General features: G+C 41.2%; 1 protein-coding gene and 2 non-coding genes across 3 annotated transcripts; all 3 read left to right on the top strand.

Moving 5' to 3' along the window:
* Positions 1-19,096, top strand: LOC149431341 (H/ACA ribonucleoprotein complex subunit DKC1). Its single transcript, XM_089665645.1, has 12 exons — positions 1-126; positions 213-265; positions 4,444-4,530; positions 8,725-8,816; positions 9,726-9,910; positions 11,659-11,723; positions 12,131-12,257; positions 14,651-14,781; positions 14,991-15,134; positions 15,758-15,878; positions 18,520-18,638; positions 18,989-19,096. Exons 1-12 carry the CDS (start codon positions 111-113, stop codon positions 19,094-19,096), a joined length of 1,248 nt encoding a protein of 415 aa, XP_089521771.1. The 5' UTR covers positions 1-110.
* On the top strand, positions 14,484-14,555 carry LOC149431343 (small nucleolar RNA SNORD83). Its single transcript, XR_016309327.1, has one exon. It is a non-coding gene; the product is annotated as a small nucleolar RNA SNORD83 (small nucleolar RNA).
* LOC149431342 (small nucleolar RNA SNORD83) lies at positions 18,826-18,903 on the top strand. The gene has a single exon (XR_016309328.1). It is a non-coding gene; the product is annotated as a small nucleolar RNA SNORD83 (small nucleolar RNA).
* Positions 19,097-19,554: the final 458 nt, after the last annotated feature.

Genomic DNA, 19,554 nt, shown 5'->3' with positions numbered 1-19,554 from the left:
CGGAAACCTGAGCCGGCCGGAAGAGGCGGGGCCGCGCGCGCCGAGCCCTCCCACGTGCTATATCCGCTCCACGCGCCTGTCCTCAGTCTCTTCTACCGCGTGGAGAGAAGATGGCGGAGGGAGAAGGTGCGTGTCCGGTCCTCGTGGCTCCCCCGCGTGTGTCCTCCCATGTGCCGCCTCACCCCTGACCTGTCCTCTGTGTTCCTCCGCAGGATCCAAGAAGAAGTCCAAGAAACGGAGGAGCCACACCGCTGAGGAGATCGCTGTAAGAGGGAGCGGAGAGGGGCCCCTGAGTGTCTGTATGATGGGGGGGGAGGCTTCTGTATACCCGCACAGTGCGGGAGGGGTATATACTGGGGGAGGGGATTGTAGATCAGGCAGAATACTTTTTTTTTATATTAGATTAACATTTTATATTCTGCGATCTTCATCTGTTTCCTTTTTTTCATGGAGACCAAAGTTTTAGGTTTCTCAGCCAGGGGTGGACTGACAGTTCATGGGGCCCCCGGGCAATAGGGGATCATGGGGTCCCAGGGGCGGACTGACAACTCATGGGGCCCCCGGGCAATAGGGGATCATGGGGTCCCAGGGGCGGACTGACAACTCATGGGGCCCCCGGGCAATAGGGGATCATGGGGTCCCAGGGGTGGACTGACAACTCATGGGGCCCCCGGGCAATAGGGGATCATGTGTCCTTGCCCAAACTCAAAAAAGTTATGAAAAAGGTACCAGGGGCTTCTCATGGGGGCCCCCTACTGACCCCGGGTGCTGGGGCACTGCCCGAGTTTCCAAATGGTCAATCTGCCCCTGGTCACATGGGGGGGGGGGTGAAACCCTGCGTTTGAGCCGTGCATTTACCCCCTCCCCTAGCCAAGTGCATGTGGTCGCATCCAGCAAATGCAGGGGTTAAGGTGGGGGGTGATCACCACGTGTCGGATGCCCTTTGAAAAGTGAACCAATGCAAATCGCTCTTCAGGGAGCACTGCCCATGTGAATAAGCCCTGGAGAGCATGTCATTGGATGCTGCTAATGTAGGTCTATGGGGCCGTCCCACGGGCAAGTATGGTGTATAAAGGGTTAAATCCGGCAACCTATGGACTCCTCGCTGTCTGACGCCTCTGAGTAGCAATCCAAGTGTGCATCGCTTTTTGATTTTGTACGATTAGATCGGAACGTGTGTAAATGTACCTGACCCCATAGCGGCTCTACAGAATATCTGCCCCTGTACACCTACAGTGCATGGAGTATATCCTGACATGGGGGGTGTATAGAGGCGGAAAAAGAACCTGAGTGCCTGGAAGGCTGCATGCGGGGTCTGTGGGGGGGGTTCTTCATCAGCTCAAAAAATGCTTGCTGAAAACCCACTGGTAGCGATTCTGTATCGGCTTATAGTCGCGTTTTAGGAGCGTTGGCTTTTAATGAGCATTTTTACTGTACATGGAGAAAAAAACGCTCTAAAAAAGCTTCTTGGAGCATTTTAGTAATGTTTAACCACTTCCCGTCCGGCCCATGTATATAAACGGCTGGACAGGAGCAGTGCAGGGGCGGGTGGACGTTTATAAACGGCCTCCCTGCTTGTTCGCGCAGCACCGCGATCTGGTGCCCGCTGTGTCCTCCACAGATCGCTGTACGGGACCTCTGTGTGAGGTCCGATCATGTGATCACTGATTGGCCAATCAGTGATCACATGCAGAGTAGTAAGCAAAATATCACTTATGACATCATTGCTTACTACGTGTGAAATCTGTGAATGATCACTGAGGTCACATGGTACAGGGCTATTCACAACAGCCTTGTACCATGTGACAAGCTGTGACCAATCACAGCAATCACATTTTGAGGTCCTGATCATGTGATCCCTGATTGGCCAATCAGTGATCACATGAGGAGTAGTAAACAAGAGGTCAATCCTGACATTGCTTACTATGTGTGAAATCTGTCTGTGATCAGAGAGATCACATGGTACAGGGCTATTCACAATATCCTTGTACCATGTGACAAGCTGTGACCAATCGCAGCATTTCTCAATGGCTACAGGAATGCAGCCAGAGAGAAGGAGAAATGATTGCTTTTACAACCTTTATGGATGTAAAAGCAATCCGGTGGTAAAAAAATTCATAGCTCCCCACAAGTAGTACAGTGTCACCAAGAAAAACACTTTTCAAAATTTTTGGACTTTTTCATTTATATAGCAAAAATCCCAGTTGTGAAATTATTATTATACAGTATTTATAAAGTGCCAATAGTTCGCTCAGCGCTGTACATTACAATGGGGACAGAACATGTGACAGAACAATACCAATACAATGCAAAACATGAGGGGATCGAGGGGCCTGCTCTTTGGAGCTTACAATCTAGGAGGGAGGGGATGGTGGCACAGGAGGAGATAGCTGTGGGGGATGGGGTGGTAGGAAGAGTGGAGGGGGTCGGGAATTGGCAGGGGGTGGGGTAGGCTTCCCTGAAGAGATGGGTTTTCAGGGTGCGCCTAAAGGAGAGGAGAGTAGGTGATAATCTGATGGGTTGGGGCAGGGAGTTCCAGAGGATGGGTGACACCCTGGAGAAGTCCTGGAGGCGGCCATGGGAGGAGGAGACCAGGGAACTAGAGAGAAGGAGGTCTTGTGAGGAGCGGAGTGTGCGTGTTGGGTGGTACTTGGATATTAGGTCAGTGATGTAGTTCGGGGCAGTATGGTGGACAGCTTTGTACATCAGTGTTAGGATTTTGAATTTGATCCGTTGCGCAATCGGAAGCCAGAGGGGGGTGGCGGAGACGGAGCGATTGGAAAGGTGGATGAGTCTGGCAGCCGTATTCAGGATCGACTGAAGCGGGTATAGCCTGTGGCGAGGCAGGCCAGTGAGGAGGGAGTTGCAGTAGTCGAGTCGTGATAAATTATAATCCCCTTTTTTTTTTTTTTTTTTTTTTTTTTTTTCTTTTATTCCTTTTTTTTTTCTTTCTTTCTTTCTTTTCCTTTTCTTTCTTTTCCTTTTCTTTCTTTTCCTTTTCTTTCTTTTCCTTTTCTTTCTTTTCCTTTTCTTTCTTTTCCTTTTCCTTTTCTTTCTTTTCCTTTTCCTTTTCTTTCTTTTCCTTTTCCTTTTCTTTCTTTTCCTTTTCCTTTTCTTTCTTTTCCTTTTCTTTCTTTTCCTTTTCTTTCTTTTCCTTTTCTTTCTTTTCCTTTTCTTTCTTTTCCTTTTCTTTCTTTTCCTTTTCCTTTTCTTTCTTTTCCTTTTCCTTTTCTTTCTTTTCCTTTTCTTTCTTTTCCTTTTCTTTCTTTTCCTTTTCTTTCTTTTCCTTTTCTTTCTTTTCCTTTTCTTTCTTTTCCTTTTCTTTCTTTCTTTCTTTCTTTTCCTTTTCTTTCTTTCTTTCTTTCTTTCTTTTCCTTTTCTTTCTTTCTTTCCTTTTCTTTCTTTCTTTCTTTCTTTCTTTTCCTTTTCTTTCTTTCTTTTCCTTTTCTTTCTTTCTTTTCCTTTTCTTTTCCTTTTCTTTCTTTCTTTCTTTTCCTTTTCTTTCTTTCTTTCTTTCTTTCTTTTCCTTTTCTTTCTTTCTTTCTTTTCCTTTTCTTTCTTTCTTTCTTTTCCTTTTCTTTCTTTCTTTCTTTTCCTTTTCTTTCTTTCTTTCTTTTCCTTTTCTTTCTTTCTTTCTTTTCCTTTTCTTTCTTTTCCTTTTCTTTCTTTTCCTTTTCTTTCTTTTCCTTTTCTTTCTTTTCCTTTTCTTTCTTTTCCTTTTCTTTCTTTTCCTTTTCTTTCTTTTCCTTTTCTTTCTTTTCCCTTTTTTCCTTTTTTCTTTCTTTTCCCCTTTTTTCCTTTTTTCTTTCTTTTCCCTTTTTTCCTTTTTTCTCTCGTTTCCCTTTTTTCCCTTCTCGGTCGTTTCCCCCCTTTTTTTTTTTTTTCCTTCTCTCTCGTCACAAACTGCAGTCGCCCCCAATTCCTACTGTATTAGTCTCCATGTACAGGAGCAGCTCCTAAACTCCGCTCCATAAAAGCCTCGCTGTCCATGTACACACAGGCTTTTGGCAGAGCTTAGGAGTTACTGCTTTTAGCTGAGGTTAAACCTCCCTCTCCTTAATGTGAAAGTCATGTTCAGGATAGGAACGTTTTGACCGCGGGAAACCACGGTACTGCATTTTTTTTCCCCCGCGATTTTCAGTTTCTGGCGGTCACTGCAGCTCGTGTACATGGAGCCTTGCTTTGTCTGGCAGCAGTAGTCAGGCTTCCATCCAGTGACAGTCACTTCTAGTGGAGGAGGAAGTGAAGCGCACAAGTAGATGGAGCGAGCTTTGCGAGCCTTTACAGCCGAGTGTGCAAATATCTCCACAGACAGGAAATGTATTTCTTTTTATATAAGGGGGTTATGCAACAGTGGGGGGGGGGTTATTTGTGTGGTGTTTTTTTTTTTTTTTTTTTTTTTTCCCCTTCTCCATACGTTTTTAACTTTGCCCTCCTTTTCAGAATATACAACATGAGGAAAGCTTTTTAATCAAACCCGAGTCCAAAGTCGCGCAGCTGGATACGTCTCAGTGGCCGCTTCTACTTAAGGTCTGTATGAGCGAAATTGTGTCTTCATTTGTACAGTTTTGTTAGCCACTTACTAGGACCTTGTGCTGTTTGTTTCCTCGCAGCAATCAACCAGGTTTGACCATTTTCACCAGGAGATCATTGGAGAATTGGTGTCTTGATCTGGTGGCCGTGGGGCAATGATGGGAATATGAGACACAAGGTCTAAGGCACGGGTGTCAAACTTGGCGGCCCTCCAACTGTTGCCAAACTACATGTCCCATGAGGCATTGCAAGATTGACAGTTATAAGCATGATTCCCAAGGCCAGAGGCATGATGGGACTTGTAGTTTCACAACAGCTGGAGGGCCGCCAGTTTGATACCCCTGGTCTAAGGAGAAGCCGGATCTCTGCAATCACCCTTCATTAAAACCTTAAGGCTCCATTCACACTGAGATTAACTTTTTTCAGTTTTTTGCAAGTGGAGTTTTTGGGTTTTGGTTTTTTTTTTTTTTTTTAGCAGATATTATAGGATTTTGTTTTTAATTTTGGCTTTTTTATATATATTTAATTTTGGCTTTTTTATATATATTTAATTTTGGCTTTTTTTATATATTTAATTTTGGTTTTTTTTATATATTTAATTTTGGTTTTTTTTATATATTTAATTTTGGCTTTTTTTATATATTTAATTTTGGCTTTTTTTTATATATTTAATTTTGGCTTTTTTTTATATATTTAATTTTGGCTTTTTTTTATATATTTAATTTTGGCTTTTTTTTATATATTTAATTTTGGCTTTTTTTATATATTTAATTTTGGCTTTTTTTATATATTTAATTTTGGCTTTTTTTATTTATATAATTATATATTTATATATATATATATTTATATATAAATATATATAATTTTGGCTTTTTTTTATATATATAATTTTGGCTTTTTTTATTTATTCATATATATATATATATATATATATATATATATATATATATATATATATATATTATTTATTTTTTTTTTTTTTTTTCTTCAGGGGGCTTTGAGCATGTGTTTTTGTTTTGGTTTTCTTTTTTTTAGCAGATATTATAGGCGGTTTTTCAATTCTGGTGTTTTTTGCAGTGGCCAATAGAAATAGCTGTTATTTGAGCTGAAAAACGCTTGAAACAAGGATATTTTCCATTCAAGTCTATGGGGGCAAAACGCCCAGATCTGCGTGAAAAGTAGCGCAAGCACTTTTTTGAGCGACAGATGTTTTGCTATAGACGACGAACCGCTCCTCTGTGAACAAGGGAGGGGCTATAAAAACGAATTAGATTTTGCTTGTTGAGCGTTTCTGAGCTTCAGGCGTCGAAAAATGCCCCAGTGTGAATGGGGCCTAAATGTTACATCATGACTAGGTCATCGCTCCAAAACAGAAAAAAAAAAAATCCCACAAAGCCAATAATTTCAACAAGCAGACGTCCTTCATTCCTCCTCACCTGAAGTGTGACACTTGAGGAATGGACTGACTGCGGACTCGCTGATGCAAACATTTAGCCGATGGCTACAGGAAGGCAAAATGGGGTTTGGAAAATGAGTTCCGTTCCTGGCAGATCAGCGAGCGCTGCGATCTGTACAGGTCATCGGACCTGAACCCAACATCCTGATTGGATGCTTTTCCAAGTAAGAATATCACCTGTAATGACTTGTCTATAGCCCTAGGCAGAAGTTTCCCTGCTGTTTTCAGAGGTAACCCTGTCGGGATACACCGGGAGACCTCAGACCTTTCCATCATTTGTTTCAGGTGTGGACAGCAGGGTGCCAAATGTTATGTAGGGTCAATGTGCCCCACAGGAGTTTTTGGATTAGAATATGCAATTTTATATTTATTTATTAATATATATATATATATATATATATGGGAGAAAAATAAACTGGTATGTTTCATATCGACAAAAGGGACTGGTCGAATCTCGATGGTTGAGAGATAGATAGATATATCTCAACCATTGAGATTCGACCAGTCCCTTTTGTCGATATGAAACATACATACCAGTTTATTTTTCTCCCTTTTTCTTTTTCTTTTTTTTTTTTGTCTTTCTCTCTGCTCCTCTTTCCTCTTGTCTAGTCTGGTTTTTTTTTAATGCTATTTGTGCTGATTTGTGATTCCTGTTTTTGGGTGCCGTACCAGCAACACTACATCCATATGCTGGACCCCTTTGAGAGCCCTGCGTGTTAAGTACCTACCTGTATTCAGAGAGGCTCCATCTCCTATTCTTCTCGCATTCTGTATGCTGATACAGTAACAATTTTCCCTTACAGTTTATTATGTTATTGGTCTGTAAATGTCTATCATTTCTGCAATTTATTGTGTTTTCTCCCTATACGGCACTTGTGTACGCAGTTTATTTTCATGTTTTCTCATCAGTGCCTATTCTGTATTATTCATTGAATCTTTTGCATGTTCTATTCCTGCTGGTCATTGCTTCTGTTTTCGACTGATTCTCTGCTGTTTCCTATTCTATAATAAAACTCTTTTTGTAAAAGATTATGCAATTTTATATACTGATTGACCCAGCTGAACCGCCTCCCGGCTGCCATGTAAGGAAATGATGGGATTGCTGATCTTTCTACTAAAGAGAAAAAAAAAAAAAACACTCCTGACTTGGTTCTGTGTGCAATTTTGAGCTTTTAGCTGTTTTATATAATAACTTTTATTATAACAATTCTTGGTATATTTTTATATACGCATATCATATGTAATAGAATTCTATCCCATTGGAATCCATGAATTTTATCACCTTTTTTTATATAGGATACAATTCTTAGTATATTTTATATAAACGTATCATGTAATAGAATTCATAGGATACAATTCTTGGATTCCTATGGGATAGAATTCGATCACCTTTTTATGATACAATTCTTTATATATTTATATAAACGTGTCATATGTAATAGAATTCATAGGATACAATTCTTGGTATGTTTATATAAACGTATCATATGTAATAGAATTCATAGGATACAATTCTTAGTATATTTATATAAACGTATCATATGTAATAGAATTCATAGGATACAATTCTTGGTATGTTTATATAAATGTATCATATGTAATAGAATTCATAGGATACAATTCTTGGTATGTTTATATAAACGTATCATATGTAATAGAATTCATAGGATACAATTCTTAGTATATTTATATAAACGTATCATATGTAATAGAATTCATAGGATACAATTCTTGGTATGTTTATATAAATGTATCATATGTAATAGAATTCATAGGATACAATTCTTGGTATGTTTATATAAACGTATCATATGTAATAGAATTCATAGGATACAATTCTTTGTATATTTATATAAACGTATCATATGTAATAGAATTCATAGGATACAATTCTTGGATTCCAATGGGATTGAATTCGATCACCTTTTTTATACGATACGTTTATATAAATATACCAAGAATTGTATCCTATGAATTCTATTACATATACGTTTATATAAATATACCAAGAATTGTATCCTATGAATTCTATTACATATACGTTTATATAAATATACCAAGAATTGTATCCTATGAATTCTATTACATATGATACAATTCTTTATATATTTATATAAACGTATCATAAAAAGGTGATCGAATTCTATCCCATTGGAATCCAAAAATTGTAGCCTATGAATTCTATTACATGATACGTTTATATAAATATACCAAGAATTGTATCATGTAATAGAATTCATAGGCTACAATTTTTGGATATTTATATGGATATATATTTGGATTTTTTTATGATACAATTCTTGGTATATTTATATAAACGTATCATATGTAATAGAATTCTATCCCATTGGAATCCAAGAATTGTATCCTATGAATTTTTATCACTTTTTTTTATATTTGATACAGTTCTTGGGATATAAGAATTCTATTAAAGCAGAGGAGGATAGACTGGTAAATGGGTCTATATGCCGGATGGTAACGAGAATAAGGAGCATTGAGTATTTTGTAGATTATTGGATCTAGACTTCTACTATACATTCAAACAGCATTTGGACTTGTGTGTGTTTCTTCCTATTCCCTCCCCCAACAAAGTGGTCAGTCACTCAAAAGCCATGATGGTGATCTGCTGTCTTCATGATCCATCTTCTAATGGACCTCTCTGACCATGTCCTCCCTTTTGTAGTATTGTATATTTGTAGTCTCTCTGGTTTAATAACTGCTGGTGTTTGTTTTAGAATTTTGACAAGCTGAATGTTCGGACAACGCACTACACGCCTATTCCATCCGGCTCCAATCCCTTGAAGAGAGACATTTCCGAGTATATTAAGTAAGTGTTGAGGTATGTGAGGGATTTACATGGTGTATGTGAAGGTGGTTTTTTTTTTTTTTTTTTTTTTTTTAATATACTAATAATGGCGGCGATCAGCGACTTATGGCAGGACTGCGGCGGACATTCTGACATTGGGGGGTACTGACTTGGGGTCACTGACATCCCCAGTGACTCCAATACAGTGATCAGTGCAAAAAAAAAAAACAAAACCCTGACACTGTACTAATGGCACTGGGGAGGAAGGGGTTAAGTTTATTTTTCAGGGAAAGGGTTAACTGTGTGAGGGGAGTGTTTTACTAGGGGGCGGGGTTTGTACTGCATGGGAGACACACTGATTGGGGGAGAGAAACTCTTCTCTCCGGCTCAGCATGTCAGGAGCTGTCAGGGAACTGACAGAAAGCACAGCTACTGCAGCTGTGCTCTCTTGTCAGCGATTGCTGCCGATCGCCAGGACATAGCCGGTAACGACCGGCTGTGACCTGGCTACTGACATCCGCGGCTATAATCGGCGGGACAGGTAGGGCGGTGACGCACCCCGCGCGCACCCCCTACTTGTTTACAAAACACACGTTTTAAAACGTGCTTTTGCCCAGCCGTGCCGCCCTGCCGCCATATTTCTACAGTGGTTGGGCGGCATGTGGTTAAGGGAAGTGCGGGGGAGAGAACACTCAGGCCATCTTTTTAATCATTTTAAGAGATTTTAAAAATGAAGACTGCAAGTCCAGGAACTGTCAGACCTGATAGGATGGCCAGGTATGAGGGACTGTGATCAGGTACAGGCAGGTACCCTGCCCCAAGGCAATAGCAATAGACAATTTTTTTTTTTTTTTTTTTTTTTTTCTTTGGGGTGTGTCTTTCCTCGACTCGATCACTTGATATTTATCTTGGGTCCCATTTACTTTTCAGAACAGGATTCATAAACCTTGATAAACCAGCCAATCCATCGTCGCATGAAGTTGTCGCATGGATCCGCAGAATTTTACGCGTGGAGAAGACGGGTCACAGCGGAACGTTGGACCCGAAGGTGACGGGCTGTTTAATTGTATGCATCGATCGTGCGACTCGGCTTGTCAAATCGCAGCAGAGTGCAGGTGAGGGTTTTATATTTTATTTTATGAAGCTTGTCAACTAGTCAGATCTTGTTCCTGTGTTTTTAAAATTGGCTGTGTATAAGTGGGAGCTGCTGAAACCGAACAGAATCGGGAAGGGAGAATGTCACCAGCACACCGAGGATCACCAATACGGGGCCAAACGTTTTATTGAACAATCAGTTACAGCGTGGCAACGTTTCTGAGTCTCGCAGAACCCCTTCATCAGGCACGTCACATGCCTGATGAAGGGGTCCTGCGAGACTCCAAAACGTTGCCTTGCTGTGACAGGTGATTGTTGATTACAACTTTTGGACCCGTATTGGTGGTCTTCGGTGTGCCGGTGACATTTCTCCCTTGCCAATACGATTACAATCCCCTCTAGCAGTACACACCAAACAGAGCAGGTGCAGACTTGCCGCTGCTGCTCTAACTATGGCAGATGGATTGGGGACAGTAGAAGTTGACTATCAGGGAAGATGGGATTAAATGGCCTTTTTTACATTGCAGAGGAATAACCCCCCCTTAGCTTTCACAGTGAGTATAACAAGTAGGGATGCACCGAAATTTCAGTGGCCGAAACGTTTTGGCCGAAAACACCCCTTTTAGCCGAAATGAAAAAAAAAGCACCGATACAGGTGCCGAAAAACCCCAGTTGCTGCTTGGTAGTTCTCAGCCCTACCGGAGACCATCGAACGATCCCGGCACTTGGCATAGAGATGAATGAAGGAAAGATGGCCTCCACACATCTCTATGCCCTTGGAGGACTGGAACGATGTCCCTTTCTCCTTCTCTTCTTCTTTCTTTTTCTCTTGCTTTTTCTTTCTTCTTTTCCTTTTTTCTTTTGCTTTTTTTTCTTCTTTCCAATGCTTTACTTTGCAGAGAAGAGATATGGGGTCTTATTGACCCCATATCTCTCCATTTTATTATTTATTTCAGGTACTTCTATAGCGCTGTCAATTTACGCAGCGCTTTACATATATATTGAACATTCACATCAGTCCCTAACCCGCAAGGGGCGTACAATCTAAGGTCCCTAACTCACATTCATACATACACATACTAGGGACAATTTAGACAGGAGCCAATTAACCTACCAGCATGTCTTTGGAGTGTGGGAGGAAACCGGAGTACCCGGAGGAAACCCACACAGGCACAGGGAGAACATGTAAACTCCATGCAGGAGGCGCCATGGTCGGGAATCGAACCCATGACCCATTTACTGCAAGGCAGACATTCTAACCACTGTGCCGCCCAGTCCATAAAGAGGACCTGTCTCTAATTATTTCTATCACAAGGGATGCATGCATTCCTTGTGATAAGAATAAGTGGATTTTTTTTTTTTTTTTTAGGGACAGTGCAAAAAAAAACTTAAAAAAAAAAGTTTAAAGTGCCCCTGTCCTCCCCCGTGCTCGCACACAGTGGTGAACGCATACGTAGGCCACGCCCACATATAAAAATATGGTGTTCAAACCACACACGTGAGATCGCCATGAACATCCCAGCATTAATTCTCACACTAGACCTCTGTAACTTTACACTGCTAACTTGCAGGAATTTTTAAAGTCTCGCCCATGGAGATTAAGTACCGCAGTTTCATGCCATTCCACGAGCGCGCGCAATTTTAAAGTGACATGTTTGGTATCTATTTACTCGCTAAAATGTCTTTTCGTATTTTACAAAAAAAATTGATATATATATGTGGAACTTGCCAGTCTTCAGTTTATTAATTCTCCCTTTCTGATTCCTAGGCAAGGAATATGTTGGTATTGTGCGACTTCACAATGCTCTGGAGAACGAGCAGCAGCTTTCACGGGTAAGGCGTTTGACCATTTACTACCCTTCTAGGGAACATTAATCCACCAGGGAAATATTCTCGTGTGTGCTGTATTTTCATGGCTGTTTGAGGGCATCTCCTCCCAGTACACAGGATGACACAGTTTATCCATTCTCTGAGTCTATGGCCGTCTCTGAAACACCCGGGGACCCTATTGGGGATCCGGTGTGCTCTTCACTGTGGACTTGCCGCAATGCGTTCTGCACTGTGACGGGGCCATGGTGAGCAGAAGAGCAGGAGACTATGGCCCATGGTCAAGAAGAGGTTTACTGTCTGATAAAGCTGGGGATGTATAATGATTATTAATGGAAAGTTTATGTTTAATTGGTAATCTTGTGTTTTTTGGTTTTTTTTTTTTTTCTTTCTCCTACCACTTTTTTATCCAGGCTCTGGAGACTCTCACCGGTGCCCTTTTTCAGCGACCTCCGCTAATAGCTGCTGTGAAACGACAGCTGCGTGTAAGAACAATTTATGAAAGCAAACTCCTAGAATATGATCCCGAGCGTCGACTAGGTAAGTGATTGGGAAACACATGTAGGGATACTGGTCACAGCAACTGCTAGTGATTTAGATGAGGACTAAGTGTCAGGTGACTATCTGCTCCTGTCCTAATTTATCACGCTGGCTAGCTCTGGAATGTGCGCACATAAAGAAACTGACACGTTTGGTCTGTGAAAACTTCTTTAATTTATTGAAATGAAAAAGTGAGTTTATATATGCAAAATGATGCGAACATCACGTGATAACAGCATAAACATTATATTAGTCTTTGAAGAAGGTTGTTTTCATGTGAAGTGACCAGAGGATAGGCGTGATCTCGGCCAATGTCTTTTCTATAGAAAGAAAAACATTCCCTTGTCTTCAAGTCCACTCGAAGGGTGGACAACAAATATACACACTATATATATATATATATATATATATATATATATGTGTATATATATATATGTATGTTAGATTTCTATATATATATATATATAAGTATTAGTGTGTGTATGTATATTATAAATTTTTCTAAAAAATTTATTATATGTGTATTATACATTTTTCTAAATAAATTTATTATATATTAAATATTCAACAAGAAACCAAATAGGCATTTTCCCATATCCATCACACTAGTGTTACCTCGCCAGCACTCCTGCAATTCTTCTGCCTCCATCACTGCTGGCATTAAATTCCTGAGTGTTGGCTGGTATCAGGGACCAGTGAAATCGTGGTCGATGGCATTCAGGTTTCTAGATCTTACCACTGTTAACCTCTTGCCCTCTGCTCTATAGAAGAAGTACCTCCTACAACACAGCAGGGCTGCGCAAAATCGTGTATGTACACATGATTTGATTTTCCGGCTGGGGGGCACGTGTGCCGCCCTACCCGCACTGCTGTTGGTGGCTACAGGTGTCAATCACTGTGTCCCGGCCAGCGATCGTCAAAATCTTGACGGGAGAGATCCGTGTGTAAACAAAAGTCTCTCCTCTGAGCAAGGACAAGCTGTTCTGTGTGTTTCTGCACAGCATGGCTCCCTATTAAACACGTTACACAGTTAACCCTTTGATCGCCCCAGATGTTAACCACTTCCTGCCCAATATAATTTTTTTATTTTTTTTTTTATTTCAGGTACTTGTATAGCGCCGTCAATTTACACAGCACTTTACATATATATTGTACATTCACATCATCCCTAACCCTCAAGGGGTGTACAATCTAAGGTCCCTAACTCACATTCATACACATACTAGGGACAATTTAGACAGGAGACAATTGACCTACCAGCATGTCTTTGGCGTGTGGGAGGAAACCCGCACAGGGAGAACATGCAAACTCCAGGCAGCTGGTGCCATGGTTGGGATTCGAACCAACGACCCGAGTACTGCCAGGTGGAAGTGCTAACCACTAAGCCACTGTGCTGCCCTTTTTATTATCCACAGTGACACCAATACAGTGATCAGTGGCAATTCCCATCCAGTGTCAGAATGGTCACTGCACCCCTGCTATCGCTGATCACCGCCATTACTAGTTTACAAAAAAAAAATATATCGCCATTTTTGTAGACACTATATAACTTTCACGTAAACAAATTTAACGCGTATTGAAATTTTTTTTTTCTAAAGCAAAGGCCTGTAGCAGAATACATTTTGGCCTAAATCTATGAAGGAATTTGATTCTTAAATTTTTTTTTTTAATGTATAACAAAGTGGAAAGTGTGGGTGGTTTTTTTTTTTTTTTTTTTTTTTTTTTTTTTTTTTTTTTATTCATCATTATTAGGTTTTTGTTTTATGGTGCAAAAATAACCTGCAGAGGTGATCAAATACCACTGTAAGAGCTCTATTGGGCGAGGGGGAAGACATAAATTTCATATGTACAGCGTTGCATGACTGCGCAATTGTCAGTTAAAGTATCACAAAAATATGGTTTGGTCAGGAAGGGGTTAAATCCTCTGGAGGGCAAGTGGTTAAAGGCTCCCTCATACCTCGTTGGCATGCTTGAGTCAAGAGATCGCTGGCCATGTGCGAAACCTATTACTTTGCCCTAAATGGCGGAGGTGACTGGCTTTTTATACACCTCTGGCCCATCATGGACTCGGTCAATCTGGCAAGGACAGTCAAAGTGCGTCAAGTCCTTGGTGCACAGTAGATGCCACTACTTTATAATTCGGGTGGGTGATTCTGAAATGGGTGGGAAATCCATGTAGGTTCTTCTACAATTTTTGGAAATGCATGTAAGCATTGGGCACATTAAGCCAAATGATGGATTTTAGATTTCATGAACTTGTGATGTTGACTATCATCTATCACCCTATAGCTGATGGCTTGGATTGCTCTGAATTCTGAGTTTTCCACTTGATGAAAAACTTTGCTCCTAAATTTTGTATTTTTTTTTTTTTTCTCCCCCCCCCCCCCCCCAAGGTATATTCTGGGTAAGCTGTGAAGCTGGGACGTACATCCGTACTCTCTGCGTCCACATGGGCTTGCTGCTCGGGGTTGGAGGACAGATGCAGGAACTGCGCAGAGTTCGCTCGGGAGTTCTGGGTGAAAAGGTAACTACCACATCGGAGTTGTTGACCCCAAACGCGTTGAGTTCAGCCACAGGCTCCTCCCTGGGGCTGGTAATTGGCTTTGGGACAGGAACAAGCTTACAGGACTTTAGGCCGAATTTGGGTCTTGCCTGGAGCTGACATAACTTACTTGATCAATTTTAATGATATCAATATCAGATGTGAAGTGTTTTTGTTTTTTATTTATTTAGGATAACCTTGTCACAATGCATGATGTGTTGGATGCTCAGTGGCAATTCGACAACAATAAAGATGAAAACTACCTTCGTAGGGTTATCTTTCCATTGGAAAAGCTGTTGGTATCCCATAAACGACTGGTGATGAAAGACAGTGCGGTAAGCTGCAATTGGATGTAACAGATTAGCACAAAATGGCTTTTGTGGGTTGGTTTGGTTTTGGTGGGGTGGGTAGGGTTTGGTTTTGGTGGGGTGGGTAGGGTTTGGTTTTGGTGGGGTGGGTAGGGTTTGGTTTTGGTGGGGTGGGTAGGGTTTGGTTTTGGTGGGGTGGGTAGGGTTTGGTTTTGGTGGGGTGGGTAGGGTTTGGTTTTGGTGGGGTGGGTAGGGTTTGGTTTTGGTGGGGTGGGTAGGGTTTGGTTTTGGTGGGTAGGGTTTGGTTTGGTTTTGGTGGGGTGGGTAGGGTTTGGTTTTGGTGGGTGTGGTAGGGTTTGGTTTTGGTGGGGTGGGTAGGTTTGGGTTTTTGGTGGGGTGGGTAGGGTTTGGTTTTGGTGGGGTGGGTAGGGTTTGGTTTTGGTGGGGTGGGTAGGGTTTGGTTTTGGTGGGGTGGGTAGGGTTGGTTTGGTGGGGTGGGTAGGGTTTGGTTGGGTTTGGTTTTGGTGGGGTGGGTTGGTTGGGTTGGGTTGGTTTTGGTGGGGTTGGTGTTTGGTGGGTAGGGTTGGGTTTGGTTTGGATTTGGTGGGGTGGGTTGGTTTTGTATTCATGGTGGCTTTCTGTTAATACAGGTTAATGCTATATGCTACGGGGCAAAGATCATGCTGCCTGGACTTCTGAGATATGAAGACGGCATAGAAATGAATCAGGATATCGTGGTTATAACCACCAAGGGAGAGGCCATCTGCATTGGTAAGTTGGATATTTGGTGTATAATATATGCTATATAGCTAAATTGTTTTGGACATTTACGTGTTTAGATGTTCTATTCCAAAACCATATGGAGTTGCCCTCTGTGGCTACAGCTGCCGCCATCGTTTTGGCTTTCCACAAGATTTTTGGAGTGTCTGTGGGAATTTGGTGCCCATTCAGCCAAAAGAGAACAATGGTGAGGTCAGGTATTGATGTAGGATGAAAAATCACCTACCTAGTGAATGACCAAGACAGTAGTTTAAAGGTAATCTACTTAACGCATGATATACATTGGCATTTTAAAAGGATGCAGGCGAGACCACGATTTTCAGCCAGTGGTTTGGGAAGCCCTCGTTGCGTCCTAAGGCCTACGCGTTTCAAGGGTTGAGCCCTCTTCCTCAGAGCCAGTGTGTGTAAATGGTTTCACGCCAACCTTTAAATCTTACTGAGCTACTTAGCCCAAGTATCCAATTCCCTCCCCCCTCATACCGAGGGAACGGGAGCACAAAGTCGTGTGAGCCAAAGATCTGCGAACACTACAGTAATAGACTGGCTTGCAAGTATGAGATGGACACGCCAACAATATAATATAATGCCTTTTGCCACACATGTCCACCATAAAGTCACATGAAGTCTGATCTCTCCATTACCTCTTGCTAGTATCCTCATGTCCAAGTGTTTGGGTTTTTTTTGGGGGGCAGGGTTTGGGTTATTGGGGTGGGGTTCTGTTGTGTTTTTTTGGGGGGGTTGTGGTTTTTTTTTTTTGAATTTTTAGTGGGGCTGTTTAGGGTGTTTTTGGGGGGGGGTCCCCCCCCGGGCAGGGGGTTCCCCCCTCCTGTAAGGATCTAGAGCACTCTCACTGACCTGAAATGACACCCAGGTGACTGATCCAAAATGGCGGTGTGTTCTCCTCTGGAGCTCATGCTGCTCACTATGGCTGGTGTTTGCGTTCCACCTGAACTTCCAGTTGGGATGACATCCCTTCCGGTTTGGCTCCTACTTCCGTTCCAGTTGCTCATTGCCTATTGCCAGTCTGTTGGCTGGGGCTATTTGCTGACGCGCATCAACGGCGGGACAGCCTATGTGGCCACTGATGTAGGATGAGAGACTCACAACTTTGGTATTTCGATTCATTCTAAATATTTCCAATACGGTTGAGGTCAGGGCTCTGTGCAGGCCACTCAAGTTTCTCCACACCAAACTGGTCAAACCATGGGAGGTGGGTATTTACTAAAGCTGGAGAGTGCAAAATCTGATGCAGCTCTGCATAGAAACCAATCGGCTTCCAGGTTTTATTGTTGAAACTCAGTTGGACAAGATGACATTAGAAGCTGATTGGCTATTGAGTACAGTTGTGCTGAAACCGAAACGGGTCTTCCCCAGACTTTCCACAGAGCTGGATGCTCGCAATTTTGGTTAGCTTTGTATACTGTAGCATTACCAGGAGTGGTGTCTACATACGTTTGGCCATATTGTGTATATTGGCAAGCTCATGATGCGTCTTTTGGTTTGTGTTTTTCTTTTTTTTTGGTTGTGTGTTTTTGTTTGGTTTTTTTTTATGTGAAATGATGACAAAGTTTATCCATTCTCTGAGCCTGCAGACATACTTGAATTGTTCTTTTATTCTTTGGAATTCAGAACCCGTCTTCCTATTGGTGCAGGTGCTGCGTCTTGCAGTATATTGTGCTTGTGGGTAAGATCGGACAAGATGTCTGAAATGGTAAAGATGAAATAAGCCATCTGATCACAATGCTGAAGATCCAATTTTAATTTAGTGTGTCGTATGTAATATATCTTTTTATTCTTTTTCCTTTCCTTTTTCTTTTTTTTTTCCTTTTCTTTTTCCTTTCCTTTTCTTTTTCCTTTCCTTTTTTCCTTTTCTTTTTACTTTCCCTTTTTTTCCTTTTTTCCCTTCCCTTTTTTTTATTTTTCCCTTTTTTTTCCCTTTTTTTTCTTTTTACTTTCCTTTTTCCCTTTTTTTTCTTTTTACTTTCCTTTTTTCCCTTTTTTTTTTTTTTTTTTTTTTACTTTTTTCCCTTTTTCCTTTCCTTTTTTCCTTTCCTTTTTTCCTTTTCCTTTTTTCCTTTCCTTTTTTTCTTTTTCCTTTCTTTTTTCCTTTCTTTTTTTTCTTTTTCTTTCCTTTTTTTCTTTCCTTTTTTTCTTTCCTTTTTTTCTTTTTCCTTTCCTTTTTTTCCTTTCCCTTTTTCCTTTCCCTTTTTTTTTTCCTTTCCCTTTCTTTCTTTCCTTTCTTTTTCCTTTCTTCCTTTTCCCTTTTTTTCCCCTTTTTTTTTTTCCCTTTCCCTTTTTTTCCTTTCCTTTTTTTTCCCTTTTTTTTTTTTCCTTTTTTCCTTTTTTTCCCCTTCTTTTTTTTTTTTCCCTTTCCCTTTTTTTCCTTTCCTTTTTTTTCCCTTTTTTTTTTTTTTCCTTTTTTCCTTTTTTTCCCCTTTTTTTTTTTTTCCCTTTCCCTTTTTTTCCTTTCCTTTTTTTTCCCTTTTTTTTTTTTTCCTTTTTTCCTTTTTTTTCCCTTTTTTTTTTTTTTTTCCCTTTTTTTTTTTTTTTTTTTTTTTTTTTTCTTTTTGGTGTTTTTTTATTTAACTTTTTGTTTTGTGTTTTTTGTTTTGTTTTCTTCAATGTAATCCAGCTACTGCCCTTATGACGACTGCAGTGATCTCTACATGTGACCATGGTATCGTTGCAAAGATTAAACGTGTCATTATGGAGAGGGACACTTATCCACGCAAGTGGGGCCTGGGTCCTAAGGTGAGACTAAACCTTTTCCAATTAGGGGTGGTGTATAGGGTGCATTTTATTGCGTTTTTTTGTTTTTCTTTTACGATTTATTATATATTTGAAAGTAAGTACGAAGAATCCAAACCTCATTCCATAGGACAGCATTGGACATTTGCTCATTCCATAGGACAGCATTGGTATGCCATTACCAGTCTGAGCCACGTGATGTAGATGCAGATCAGTGAATCTTGGATAATGACGACTTTTTTCATCTATCACCCTATAACTGATGGCTCCTGCAGAAATGGCCTGGCTTTTATTAGGTGGCAGCGATTCATATAGGAAGCTATAGGAATTAACATCCTTTGGCCTGTCCTTAGGCAAGTCAGAAGAAGATGATGATTCAGAAAGGTCTGCTGGACAAACACGGCAAAGCCAATGAAAATACTCCGAACCAGTGGCGGGAAGAATATGTGGATTACAGGTAATGTCATTGAGTTTGAGCGTTGACTTTTTTTTTCCCCAACAGGGCAAAGTGACCGTCTCCTGCCAGATCTGACACTTTGCTCTCCTCTCCTTCCACTGTTGCAGTCACTGCAAACCTAGCGTTTGGGTATAGGGGCGCATATAAGCTCCTCCCATGATGCACTGCGTAGGTCTAGCGGCCAGTTGCCGGACACACACTGTTGCATGAATGGTGCAGCAGCTGCAATAAAGGATGGAAAGGGGGCGAAGTAAATGTATGCTGACCCAATGGGGTGACTGGTGCTTGGTTGGGGGGGAGGTAAATGTTTGCAGACCCAATGGGGTGACTGGTGCTTGGTTTTGGAGGGGGAAGGTAAATGTTTGCAGATCCAATGGGGTGTCTGGCGCTTGATTGGGGAGGGGGGTGTAAGGTAAATGTTTGCAAACCCAATGGGGTGACTGATGCTTGGGGAGGAGGGGT

This window comes from Staurois parvus, unplaced genomic scaffold, assembly GCF_062004578.1.
Source record: "Staurois parvus isolate SC_StPar_1 unplaced genomic scaffold, SC_StPar_1.0 ptg002286l, whole genome shotgun sequence".
Lineage (NCBI taxonomy): Eukaryota > Metazoa > Chordata > Amphibia > Anura > Ranidae > Staurois > Staurois parvus.
This window is presented reverse-complemented; position numbering and strand designations above follow the sequence as displayed.

Excerpts from the sequence above, each read along its gene's own strand:
- LOC149431341 (XM_089665645.1), top strand. Across the intron at positions 12,258-14,650 it reads TGATCCCGAGCGTCGACTAG|GTATATTCTGGGTAAGCTGT; the intron begins GTAAGTGATTGG and ends CCCCCCCCCAAG. Across the intron at positions 15,879-18,519 it reads GGGAGAGGCCATCTGCATTG|CTACTGCCCTTATGACGACT; the intron begins GTAAGTTGGATA and ends AATGTAATCCAG.